Genomic DNA, 14727 nt, shown 5'->3' with positions numbered 1-14727 from the left:
ATCAAACACTTAGGCACTAAAGCAAGAAATGCATTAATTGACTTCTATAACTATGTTCGGAACACCTCCGTACCTGCAAATTGAAAAAAAAAGCAATATTATTCCAATATTGAAACCAGGAAAGACAGCAGACAAAATTGAAAGCTATAGACCTATATCACTAACAAGCCAATTAGCTAAAATCATGGAAAGGATGATATCAGAGCGATTAAACTGGTTTTTAGAAACAAACAATCTTCTATCAACACAGCAAGCCGGATTTAGGAGAGACCACTCAACAAGAGAACAAATAATCTTACTAAGTCAAGCTATTAAGGATGGATTTAATAAAAAGAAAGATACACTAGCTGTATTCGTCGATTTGAAATCAGCATATGATAACGTGTGGAGATACAATCTGATTACAAAGCTCCAGAAATTAGGCATAAAATCCAATATGTTAAGATGGATATCTGAGTTCATCACCCAAAGATTTTGTTCTACAACTTATGGATCAGCAAGTTCTAAATATAAACAAACTCACTTGGGCTTACCTCAAGGTGCAGTATTAAGCACAACACTATTCAACATATATATTAACGACCTACCACAAGAGCTGGAAAAAACATGACACTAAAACAGCACTCTTTGCTGATGATTTGGTTATTTGGACGTCACATAAAACCAACACAGTAGAGAAACTTCAAAATTCCATCCAGTCATCGTTAGTGGCACTTGAAACCTGGTGTTCAAATAATATGATGTCAGTGAACACAGAAAAAACAAACTTTCAACTCTTCTCATTAAGAAAGAAACCAGTAAAAATAAATCTAAACTACAGAGATGATAAGTTACAAAGAACTGAAAATGCAAAATACCTGGGTATACATTTCGACAATAAGCTCACATGGAGAAATCACATTGAACAGATCAGCACAAAGGCAACAAATCGTTTTAAATTACTAAAAAGACTGGCAGGAACGAAATGGGGTAGCTCAAGGAGTACACTCAACACAACCTACAACACATACATAAAGCCTATCTTAACGTACTGTGGTGAAGCACTAATAACCTCATCAACCACAAATAAACAGATATTAGAACACACTCAAAACCAAGCTTTACGTCTCATCACTGGTGCAATCAAAACTACTCCAATTGAAGCCATGCAAATAATCACATCTAATAAACCAGTTGTAACAGATCTTGAAACAAAAGCCCTTTTAACCTATGAAAAATTAAGAAGGCTTCCAAATTGGATAAATGGAGTAAATACCAAGATTCTAAATTTACATTGAGGACTCAAAATGGATACATACAAGAAGTAGAAAAGCTTAAGCAAATTCTAGAAATACCAAGTGAAAAGGAAAACTTGATGTCTTGATATAATCCACTTAATAACTTCAAAGTAGATTGCTGCCTTGATCTTGATGAAGTGTTCAACAAAAAAGATATAAATCCAGAAATAGCAAAAGCCATTGCCCTACAAACAATTAATAGAAAATATCCACAAAAGGACTGGTTGTACATTTACACTGATGGATCTCTCATGGATCAAAATGAAGGAGCTGAAGCAGGAGCTACTTGCCAATACTTTTCTCTTTATAAAAATGTTGGCAAGTACACAGCAAATTTTGATGGCGAAGTTGAAGCCATTTATACATCACTTCAAAATGTATTTGTTTGGCTAAACCAGTGCAAAAACATAGTCATCCTGTCTGACTCCAAAGCTGCAATCCAGTCCATCAGCTCAACTACATCCCCTAAAATGGAAAAAGTAAAAGAAATTCATTGCATGGTAAAACAAATTCAAATGCTAAATAAAAAAGTGGTCTTCCAATGGATCCCGGCCCACTGCGGACTGAATGGTAACGAGAAAGCAGATATGTTAGCAAAGAAAGGAACTTATATCAACTTAAAAACAAATTTCAAGTTCCCATATGAATCAATAAAGCGAGTCATAAAAAGAATAAGTTACAGCGAACGGGCAAAACATCAAAATTCAAAATGGAAAAAATCATTCGAAGATCCAAAACTAATTCCTGATCTACCTCGAAAATCTGCCGTGGCCATGTTTAGATTGATTACTGGTCATGGTTGCCTCAGTAAACACCTCCATCGTATTGGAGTACTGAATTCACCTAAATGCTTACTGTGCACCAGAGAAGAGGACATGGAGATGGAGCACCTGGCTAATTGTGAAACTCTTAGAACATTTGTGGACCTTCCATCAAAATATTGGGAAGCAAGAAGGATGATGACTTCATTGTTAAATCCAGAGCATTAGATACACACACACACACACACACACACACTTTTGAGAAAAAGAGGTTTGAAAGTTTTGACAAAAGTCAATCCCCAAAATCAGCTTTAAGTCTTGGGATTTTTAGCTTCATATGTATGGAACTGCTTTATTGGAGTAAAAGTCGATTATCCTATCGGTCTAATCCTTATTTTCTTCTCCTAAGTCTGCTGCACCAGGCTCAGCTGTTGTATTTTACAGAGAAAAAAACTTGGAAAGTTTTGATACCAACTATGAAGGTCTCTAGGTATAATATTTTTTCGTATAGTTTCAGGAGGTAATTTTTGTTTGCCTCGGAGATGGGCAATTGTCTTGAATAAAGTTTTGGTATCATTACATTTTTCCAGTTTCTGTTTCCCTCTTCTGTTGAGAAGGCATCTCGATGAAGCAACATTTACCTTCTTCAACTCATCTGTATGAAGATCATACTTATATTGTATGGTGTTGGCATTTCCCTTTTGTATCTGAAACACTGTATCTTTATCTTTTTGTTTTTATTGATGACTATTTTGAACTAGTTTCTTTAAATTAAAAAATTCATTGTACAATAATTCACGGGTAAGATACTCTGATTTAAGATTCTTTCTACTGAAGCATGCCATTTTGTTGTTGTTGTTTTCTAATGCCAGGCGTTTGACAATAAAGTCATTTGACCTCTTGCACTCCAATATTTTTCAAAGATATTATCACGGCCAGCCAATGAAGCACAGATTTTGAGGTGTTCCGAATCCATTTCTTGGTTTGAGTTGCACAATGGGCAGTTAGGAGACTGATATATTCCAATTCTATGCAGGTGTTTGGCCAAACAATCATGGCCTGTTGCCAATCTAAATGCAGCTACAGACGATTTTCGTGGTAAATCGGGAATTAACTGTGGATTTTGATGCAGAGAGTTCCATTTTTTCCCTTGGGATTGAGTTATCAAATTTTGTTTGTTGAAGTCTAAGTATGTAGATTTAATAAATCTCTTCACAGAGTAATACATAGATTTAGTAACAGGTCTGTAAGTAGCAGTGCTGCCCTTCTTTGCTAAAGCATCCCCATTCTCGTTTCCCAGGATTCCACAATGGGATGGTATCCATTGGAATACAATTCTTTTATTGAGTGATATTAATTGAGGGAGTATTTTAGTTATTTCTGCTGTTTGAGATGAAGGTGTGTGTTTAGAGACTATTGATAGAATAGCTGCTTTGGAGTCTGACAATATAACTGCATTTTTAAATTGATTGATGTGGCATAGAAGATTCCTGAGACTTTCACTTATTGCAATGATTTCTCCGTCAAAACTTGTTGTTCCATACCCAAGAGTTCTATAAAGTGAGAAGAGACAGCACGTAACACCTTCACCGGCACCTTGTTCTCTGGAGATCAAGGATCCGTCAGTGTATAAATGAAGCCAGTTTTGTGGAGGGTACCTAATATTAATTGTCTCTAAAGACAATTGTTCTAGTATTTCAGTGTTTACTTCTGATTTTAGTATTTCTTCTGTTAAATTTAGATTATATTCTATATTTAATAGAGTTAAAGGGTATGGTTTAATTTGTAGGTTTTCTTTTAAATTCGGGATATTGATTTTCTGTTTTAATTCTTGAACAATGGATATGAAACTTTTTTGAGTTTTCAATCTACAGAGAGGACTGTATGAATGCCAATTGTTTCCTAGTAATCTAATAAGTTTTTCGTATTGAATCAGTGCTTTTTCTTCTATTGTCATTTTGATGCTGTTAATATTAGTGAGGAATCTCATAGAATCTATTGGAGTTGTTTTGATTCCACCAGTAATGAGTCTGAGAGCTTGGTTTTGAACATATTCTATGTCGTTTATGAAAGGTGAAGTAATTAAAATTTCTCCGCAGTATGTCAGGACTGGCTGTATAAACATTTTGTGCCATTTTGAAAAGATTTTCATATCCATGGACACTGAATATATCAGTTTTTTTTTTTTTTTTTTTTGGCTATCTCAATGGTGCTATTTCTATTTCCATGAATAAATATCTGCTTTATATGAATTTCTGCTAAATTACCTTCAAATGCCCACTGAGTTAGCTCTGTGGTAGCGTGTCTGCCTCCAGACTAGCCGGCCTGGGTTCGATTCCCAGCAGGGTCAGAGATTTTCATGTAAAATCTTTACCTCGGGATTAGGAGAGGCAGTGATGCACAACTTCTAATCACTAAATTATGCACCAATATGCCTGGATTAAGCCTGGCGGCCCCCTTTGTGCTATTCGACAGGAGTAGGCTACGTGCCGGCACTGGGTTTCCCCGTTCTTCTTTCTCACAATCATCATCCTCACTCATTCCCTACACTACACTTACATATACACTCATCCTAGTACACGATATAACTCTTCACAGATATACATCATGTACAGCGTGGCCCGCGAAGTGGTCTAAAAATTGAAAATGATCACAGTTCTGCCATCTATCCACAATATGCGGAACTCGAATCACGCAAATGAAGTGGGTAGGCATTGGATACACATACTTTCAAACTGTAGTGATTTTTCACAGGATGTAGTAACATGGCTGGTGCCTGAATGTTACAATTTTGACCTCCAAAGTGTCCGAAAAAAATGCTCAGGTATGTTATTTCTGGCAATAAAGAATTGATATAACATGGATAAGCATGTGCCTATTTCGCAGCTGCCTCTCTTTCCATTCGAGTTCGAAAGTAGTAGAATGCTTCATTAAGTGGAGCTGTGTCATATATAGTGTTAATTGTAGAGATTTATTTTACGCAGATAGTACAAGACACTAACTTGTGATGTTGGAATCTACAGAACACTTTGCAAATCACAGATAAATTGATATGAAATTATTCTCATTTGAAGCCCGTCTCTTATCTGCATCCTTTTCTTCCACTGAAGCATTTTGTCTCATTAAATGCATATTGAAACTTTCTTGTAGTGTCCTTCTCTCTTTTGGAGAAGCTTCATAATATTCATTATAACTGTCACACTGGTCTTTCTTGGGAGTGAAGAATGAAATATTAAATTCAGTGCAAAAAATCCTTCTGTATGTGATAAGGCTGACTGAAGGCACACTGATTGCTTTGCAATTTTCTTTGTACAAGAAATACATTTTACTAATATTTAACCTTTAAGAGCCGAGCTACCACTATAGTAGTATTGGTAGCATTATGGTCATAATGTGATATAATATGTTATAAATTGTATATGATATATTATAAAATACGTTGATATTCTTTAATTTTATATAACATTAAGGACAATGCACTTGATTAAAATAATTAATTTTTTTTTTTTTGTAATTTTTCTTTTCTTAAAAAAAAAAAAAAAAAAAGAGAGAGGGGGCAAAATCATTTCAACTGCAGTCAACTGAACCCCCATCAGCTTCCATGCGTACCATTACATCATTTGTTTTACATGGGCCATCCTCATCCTTGCTGGCCGGACAATCTTGTGCGCCTTAAACTGCTTGGCTAACGAACTCAACACAAATTTACCCGATTATGTAGGTATACGAACTTCTGCTTAAGAGTTAGAAATTTTCATGCAATAGTGGTATATGTCTTATGGCTTTTAAAGTTAATTTAGGTTATAAATACAACTGCTTTGTTGATTTGCGTGTGTAGTGGTTTTCTACTACAGGTAAGCTCTGAATGTGTGCTTTCACTTTTTCTCTCATCTCTTTTGACATTTTATTTCCTGGAACTACGGCCTCTGTTAACTCTCCCAATGTACTATTCTTTTTCATTTCTATGTCTAAACGCATTTATTATTGGCAAGTTTGAAATGTTCAAAGTTTTGCAAAGTTGGCAAACCTGAATCTTTTATCTCATTTTTTTAAGAATTACGATTTTGCATTTGTTTGTACCTAGCTTTCCTCTCCTTTTCTAGGCCTGCGACATTTTGGCTCACTGCTATCGACATTTATCAGTATGAAGCCTTTCTGTCTCTCAAATGTTAAATTCCAGTAGGACGAACACAACAATTTTCTATCAGCCTCCGAAAATTTAGCAGTACATTTAAATCTACATCTAGAAAAATCGATTATTCTTGGAATTTTCGGTAGTTGCAACTTTCGCGTGACACTTTTATAGGATTGTCTATCCTTTTTCTTGTTTTTCTCTGTGGCTCTTTTCGAAGTTGAAGGATCTGCTTTCGACCACCTATTTCGCATGTGATTTCTTTCACAGTTATTTTGCTTTGAAATTTCTTTACCACTTTCACAGACCTCAGTAACAGTAAAATCCATTCCTTTATTGCCATTTTCTTCAATAGAACCTCGTGAGCTACTACTGCTTCCACTTGATGACATCCAACCTTTGTCTTTAACGACATCATCAGAGTCACAATCAACATTATTTACAGAGATCTGTTATATATAAGATTCAGAAACTTAAAGTGGTAATATAATATAGACTATTTAAGACACCTCTATATCACATTTCAGAACTTACTCTTACTTTTCTTGGTTACATGATACGATATATTTTTTTCGAGTTCTCAACTATCATAGTCAGTAGCCAGTCACAGAGGACATGTTTTAACCTGGGAAAAGATAGTTATACTTCATCTGAAATGACTGAAGCATACTTACAACATGGTAATGTGGATGAACTTGTATCAGTAAAAAGAGAACTTCACGAATGTACTTAAGATTTCCCAGATCCCTATTAGCATTCATCACATGTTTACCTTTTCACTAACAGCCAACTCTTTGGCTCCCGAAGCTTTCAGCAGCTGACTTACAGTGTTTTTTTTCCATATTTTCATTTTTAAAAGGTGGTGTAGACTGATAAGCAATTAACTAAAGTGAATATAGGTTAAATGGCCATCTGATGATGGCAAATAATTGCCGAAAACGTTAATCCAATCAATAAATGTGACATAGTTAATAATTAAGACTACATATTACTTGATAAGCAAGAAGATGGACCCATTTAACTTATATTCACTTTTGACTTACAGTGTCTTGAACGATCATCTTGGATGACACAAGTGCCTCAACTCTTTTCATCAATTCGCAATTACTTCCGGTAAAAACACAATAAAATGTTTAAATGGGAGATAACTGCTGATTTCTTGTTGTGCACAAGAGTTTTTTCACCTCTCAAATTAAAGCAGCTTCTTCTTCTAATGTAGCACTGTTCTCAGCTGGCTGGTCAGCTTAGTGATGACTTGTAGCCATGCAGCCACAAATAATTTAAAAGTACTTATGTGGAGTGTGATTCCTAGTAAAGTAGACACTTGTGTAACGCGAAAATATCGTTCAATTTGTGTAACTGTTCTTTATTTATAAAATAAAATGAAATTGTTTTTATTTACAGTTTCTAATATATTGGAATATGTACATTTTTGTTTTCCTTGCACTGATTCATTTTAACATGTCCATAACATTAGAAAAATTCACAACAAAACAAAAAAAGGCAAAATAAAGATTTAACCTTAAAATAGATAAAGGAAGCTAAAATATACAAAAACAGGCAAAATAAAAACTGGTCCTACCATCCCCAAATGTGTGAAAACATGTTTATCTCTAATTTACTTTTTCATATAACTTATTCACCCAGTTAAAAAAGGCATTTTACGTAACTTCTGGGCTCTACTTATTAGCTTCATTCTGACCTAGAGTATCTTTACTCCCAATAAGTTGTAGGTCATAACCTGTATTCACGATAGTATCATGCTGGTTTTGTTGTGGATCATCTGTAAGTGTAAATTTAGATGGTATAGCCCAAAACTAGTTTTAGTGACATGAATTTTCCGCGAACATACATAGAGTTTATAACATTAGTACCATATTTATTACCTTGTTCTTCTGGATGAATTTGAACTGATGATAAGGTAGTAAAGGTTTGTTCACCTTCATCATTCTCTAGGTTGTCTGGTGTTGAAGACAGCGGAGCTATGGCAGCAACAGTTGCTACAAAATGAAATATCAGGTAAGTTTCAGATTTTGCAGAATAAACTTTTTTTATCTACATCACATAAAAATGAATAATGTCCTTGATTCATTTTATACTGTACATTTCTTATAACGAGAGTCAATACAGCTTTATAAAAATGTGCATATTTTCAATTTTTGCTATTGTTTACAGTAACATTGGAAAATTTATTTAGGCTATTCCAAAAATGTAAAGATATGATTAATATTTTTGTAACAGAATGTTTATAATCTTAATCTAGTCGCTTCAATTGGTTTAAATTTTAAACAAATGAATTATGCTGCTAAGACATCAGCAAGTGGACGTAATAATAAAATTATGCATGCTTTTCATATTAATCAGTGATTGATTTGAAACAAATAAATATTAAAAAGTAGGCAAAAACAATAACTGAACCTCATAATTTTATACTGACACAACTGAAAGAAAACTCACAAGTTAGAAAGAAGATTTCTTGGGTTTTCTTACCAATCTAAGAACTAATTAGAAGTAAATGTGTCCTAAATTTCACAGATATAAAGCAAACATGTTGTTGGGTGTAATGTGTAGTTACGAGAGGCATCCCAAAAATAAGTTTACAAGGCAGTTATTGTCAGTGGCCTTGAAGTTAGACAGCATCTAACTATGCGAAATGTTTGTATTATTTCAGTTCGTAGCATTGTGCATTAGCATTTGGTGACAAAAGCCAGTTAAAGATGGAGGGTCACCTGGAACTATGGTCCAAGCAGAAGTTCGTGCTGTAATTTGTTTTTTCAATGCAAAGAAGATGTAGCTGCGGAGATTCGTCGTCAGTTGGTGAACGTCCATGGTGAAAGTGTGATGAGTAGTCAGTGTGTGGCAAAATGCACCAAATTTCGAACCAGGAGGATGACAACAGTTGCTGTGTGTGGATTGGCAGACCCACAACAGTTGGTACGGCAGAAAACAAAACACACAACGAGCATGCAATACTGGAGAACAGGTGAATCACCATCACAGAACTTATGCATGATTTGAGTCTGTCACGTGGAACAGTTAGCCGCAGTGTTGAACAGTTGAGATTTCACAAAGTGTGTGCACAATGGGTTCCACGAAACCTTTCTGAAGATCACAAAGCTTGTGTCCTGTCATTCTTGCAGCATATTGTCACTAGTGACGAGTCATGAGTTCATCACCATACCCCAGAAACAAAATAGGAGCCACAGGCGTAGCTCTGTCGGCTTAGGCGCTTGCCTACCAATCCAGAGTTGCGCTCGAGCACGGGTTCGATTCCTGCTTGGGCTGAATACCTGGTTGGGTTTTTCCGAGGTTTTCCCCAACTGTAAGGCAAATGTCAGGTAGTCTGTGGCGAATCCTCGGCCTCATCTCACCATCACCAATCTCATTGATGGCAAATAACCTCGTAGTTGATACAGTGTCGTTAAATAACCAAGTAAAAAAAAAAAAACAAAATAGGGCAAGCATGGAGTGAAACCAAGAAATTCAAGGTCGTGAAGTCGGCTGGCAAACTGATGGCTACTGTCTTCTGGGATTAGAAGGGTGTGTTACTGGTCGATTTCTTGGAGAAGGAACCAACAATAAATGCAGCTGTATATGGTGCAACATTGGAATGTTTACAAGCTGCCATTAGGTGTAAATGTCCTGGAATGCTCTCAAAGGATGTGCTACTTCTCCATGATAATGCTCGGCCACACAATGCCAATGCCACTCAAGAACTGTTGCGACATTTTCAGTGAGACTTTGGAACATCCACCATACAGCACTGATCTCGCACCAAGTGATTATCATCTCTTTCCGGCCTTGAAAAAACATCTTGGAGGACACAGATTCCAAAGTGACAAAAATGTCAAAACAGCAGTGAAATGCTGGCTCAGCACAAAGGACACCACATTTTACGAGAGTGGCATCAACAAACTCGTCCAACGGTAAGACAAATGCTCTCTCAATTATTATCACTCAATAAAAGAATTGTATTCCAATGGATACCATCCCATTGTGGAATCCTGGGAAACGAGAATGTGGATGCTTTAGCAAAGAAGGGCAGCACTACTACTTACAGACCTGTTACTAAATCTACGTATTACTCTGTGAAGAGATTTATTAAATCTACATACTTAGACTTCAACAAACAAAATTTGATAACTCAATCCCAAGGGAAAAAATGGAACTCTCTGCATCAAAATCCACAGTTAATTCCCGATTTACCACGAAAATCGTCTGTACTGCATTTAGATTGGCAACAGGCCATGATTGTTTGGCCAAACACCTGCATAGAATTGGAATATATCAGTCCCCTAACTGCCCATTGTGCAACTCAAACCAAGAAATGGATTCGGAACACCTCAAAATCTGTGCTTCAGTGGCTAGTCATGATAATATCTTTGAAAAATATTGGAGTGCAAGAGGTCAAATGACTTTATTGTCAAACGCCTGGCATTAGAAAACAACAACAACAACATGTCTTAATCAACATGAAGACTATTAAAAAATATTCCTTGTAAACTTACTTTTGGGACACCCCCCATAGTTTGTGATTTAGCTGCATGTGGCTGCACTAGTACAGTTAGTTTATGTATTTGCTACTACCAGATGTAGACTTTCTCTATGTTTCTGGAAGGTTGAGACAGGAAGTGACACAACGAACTATGGCCATGGTCAGATCGACGAAATGTGGCTTTTGACATAGTGTATTATTTTATATGGATATATAGTTCATTGTTTGTATATTTTTGGCAATAAATCTTCTAAATTCAGGTGGCCATGGCGCCACACATATACTCTACAAAAATGTATAGTGAACTTAACCAGACTGTTTAAGAAGACAGAGGATTTTTTCTGTTCTTTCTCATTTTGTCCTTTACAGACACACACTTTTATAAACACCACAAAACATCGACAAGGAGTTGTAAGTTTGTCCTTTCTAGCTAACTTTATATAAGTGTTGGTTATTACCTGCTGGAAGAATTTGCTTCAAACAATACAATTTGTAGAGAAAATATTTGTCAGACCAGTAGCTCAATTATAATCGAGTAATTACTGTCATGTCTTTGTGAATTCTCTGGATTTCTAATTCTTTTCGGGCTTACTGTTTCCATTTAGAATTTCATAAATCGTTCCTTCGCTGCAGGTATTCACCATAAACTTAACATTTTCTAAAATAAAATAAAAACATGCACGGTACTTTGTAAAACAAAAGCCAGTTGAACATACTGTAAAACAAAAGCCAGTTGAACATACCGGTAATAGGACTAAAAAATATTAAGCGCAGGTATATACATTCTTTTCAATGAAACTATACATTGTGATATATCAAAAGAAATCCCCAAGTTTTAACATCAGCATTATAACACATTCAGAATTCAGGATTGTGCTAACTTGTTTTTGGCATTCTTAAGGTAGGTGATAATGCGAATCATGTTCATTATGTTACATGAAACACAAATATGTAACAGGAAAAATACATTAAGGGCCATTTTCTCCAAATTAAATTAAACTTGGTATAAATTAAACCCATTCATCTTTAGTGTTTATTTTAAATATGCTTCCATTTTCACCATAAATTTCTGGCACTCATTTAGTTCAAATAACAGCCTACCATTTAAACAAATGTTGGCTCTATAAGCTGATAGCTCCACTTGTATTGGCTACACTGAAGTAACAGCTCAACAATAAGCTTGATCAGAATTGGCCGATGGCGCATCATTTAGTTTCAACATGTCAGCTGTTTATAAAGATTTAATGCTATAATCAAAGTGAATGAAGGAGAAACATAATGGTGTCCTAGCTTCTAAATAAATTATTTATAGCCATGTGAAGTGTTGTATTAAAATCATTCAATCCACTACTTCCTTGAATTTCTTGGAAAGCATTCTCAATTCCATTTTTCTTTGATAGGCTAGATTATATAATAACCCATGTTTTGTGACATCTGCATTATCTTACAGAATACATTTTAATATAAAAATTAATATCATTCCTTTTCCTTTGAAAATCATCTTTCCCATGCATAAAAAAAAAACTTCCAGCTTTTAATGAGTCCAATAATTATAAAATATATATTGTATTCAGCTTTTATCTTATACCTTAGAAAATAAACGCAATGGATATTTCATATACATAATTAGTTACTTTCTGTTGCTGAAATCCGATATATATTTTTTCACTTGATTATTTGGCGATGCTGTATCAAGTACAAGGTTATTTAGCGTCGATGGAAATTGGTAATAGTGAGATGATATTTGGCGAGATGAGGCCAAGGATTCGCCATAGATTACCCGACATTTGCCTTATGGTTGGGCAAAACCTCGGAAAAAGCCCGACCAGGTAATCAGCCCAAGTGGGAACCAAACCCACACCTAACCACAACTTTGGATCAGCAGGAAAGAGCCTTAGACGACTAAGCTACACTGATGGCTGAAATCCGATATTAATATAAAAAAATTATTATGTAAGCACAGATATATTTCAACTTGTAACGTAGCTGTAATTAAAATGAAGTGGGATTTTTTTACACTTTGTGATCGCACTATAATGTATCAAAATATTTGTGTATCGGTACTAATATTTTATTGAATATAATTACAGTATTCATGTCATCAGTAATATTCTGTATTATGGAAGGTGTGTTATGATATGTTATATCTAATGCTACACTCACACAAGGTATATTCATTCGTTCATTCATAGTGTTCTGCCCAAGGGCAGGTCTTTCACTGCAAACCCAGAATTCTCCAGTCTTTTCTATTTTCTGCCTTCCTCTTTGCCTCCTCATATGATCCATATATCTTAATGTCGTCTGTCATCTGATATCTTCTTCTGCTTCGAACTCTTCTCTCATTCACCATTCCTTCCAGTACATCCTTCAGTAGGCAGTCTCAACCAGTGATGCAGCCAATTCCTTTTTCTCTTTCTGATCAGTTTCAGCATCATTCTTTCTTCATCCATTCTTTCCAATACAGCTTCGTTTCTTACTCTGTCCATTTCACATGTCCATCTTTCTCCATATCCACATTTCAAATGCTTCTATTTGCTTCTCTTCACTCGTCGTCGTAATGTCCATGTTTCTCAGTGGTGTATACTGGTTTAAGGGTCTGGGCTACCACTGACCCTATTATTACACAAAATATATTTTAAATCCCTATAATAAAATTCCTTACTTATTTATAAGTGAATTCCAGACGTCTTGATTGGGACGAAAATACGTTGATGACTTCGTCTTTGAAATTGCAGTTGGGCCACTTGCGAAGTTTCTGTAGAAATTACTTTTCAATGGACATCAGTGCCAAGCCGGATAAACATTCTTGTGTATGAGTTGATCTACAGTAGGATTTTATTCTTTTCAACGCAGAAAATGTTCTTTCTACCGATGCTGACATAGCTGGCATTGTCACAATTAATGTTGCCAATTTAAGGACTTCAGGAATAACTTGGTTCAGCTGGTTTTCACATATGGCATATAATATTTCATGGATAGGTTTATTCGAAAAATCAAAGACTTCTGCTGAATATATTACACTTAATTCATTTTTCAAACATACTTGATCAAAGTGACTGTTATAGGACTGAAATAATTTGTTTAGTGCCTCATTCGGGAAGTTTTCTCTATAAGCAGAAAATTTTTGAGAATCTAGGAGATGTGTGAACTGAAGCTTTCCATAATCAGAAAATATGTCAGTAATTTCTATGTGCATACGATCTAGTATTCTGTAGTACAGCTGCCTGTATTTCAGTTCATCATCTCCTTGTCTTCGCTTTAATGGTGGTTCCATTGTATTGGCTGAAGAATTTTCATTTTCCATATTACTCCATATGGACGGAAACCCACTACGTCTGAACTCGGATATAGCCTAGTATTTTTTAACTTTGATACTTCTTGCAAGCAGTATGCTATGTCTAGATTTTTTGTCTGAAGAATATTGTAGAGCACATCTGTATGTGCGAACACTCTAGCATAAACTTCAAGAAGAAATATATTCTGAAAATGTGTGAAAAAATACAAATATCCTTGAGCCTGCACAATTACATCATCATCCCAGTTTTCTTCAGAGTCATTACAAATGATATTTTCAAAGAAAGCAGTCAGTTGTTCTCTGTATTCCTTTACTGTATTTACAAGCCGAGATGTAAAATTCCATCTAGTTGGTGCTACTTTTGGGAGTTTCTTGTTCATAAATTCTTTGAGTTTTTCTGATCTTTTAGGAGATGATGAGAAAAATGCAGCTAAACCCGACAGTGATTTGAAAAAAATGCGGTATTCTGGAATGGATGAAGTAGTTTGTTGCAAAACTAAATTGAGAACATGGCTGTAACAATGAACAAATAGTGCTTAAGGATACTTTTCTTGAACTTTTGTTTTTAAGCCATTAATATTTCCCGCCATAACTGAAGCACCATCGTATGTCTGTGCAATTAAGTTATTGCCGACATTGTATTCTGCTATAACACCTTCCACATGCTGAAACAAAGCAGCAGCAATTTTGTCCGAACTGACATTTGTGAATCCTATAAACCGTTCTTGAACATTGGCAGTACTATCGACGTATCTTAAAACAGTGGA

The 14727-nt window shown here is 35.4% G+C and overlaps 1 protein-coding gene across 1 annotated transcript in view; it reads right to left on the bottom strand.

The window, feature by feature from the left end:
* The window catches only part of LOC138696158 (PR domain zinc finger protein 15-like), a 150845-nt gene that overhangs the window by 49569 nt on the left and 86549 nt on the right, over positions 1–14727 (bottom strand). Inside the window, exon 15 of the mRNA XM_069820732.1 lies at positions 8057–8170. Coding sequence (XP_069676833.1) covers positions 8057–8170 — 114 coding nt within the window. The remainder of the gene's footprint in view (positions 1–8056; positions 8171–14727) is intronic.

This window comes from Periplaneta americana, chromosome 3, assembly GCF_040183065.1.
Source record: "Periplaneta americana isolate PAMFEO1 chromosome 3, P.americana_PAMFEO1_priV1, whole genome shotgun sequence".
Lineage (NCBI taxonomy): Eukaryota > Metazoa > Arthropoda > Insecta > Blattodea > Blattidae > Periplaneta > Periplaneta americana.
Note: the sequence above shows the minus strand (reverse complement) of the source record. Positions and strands in the feature narration are given on the sequence as shown.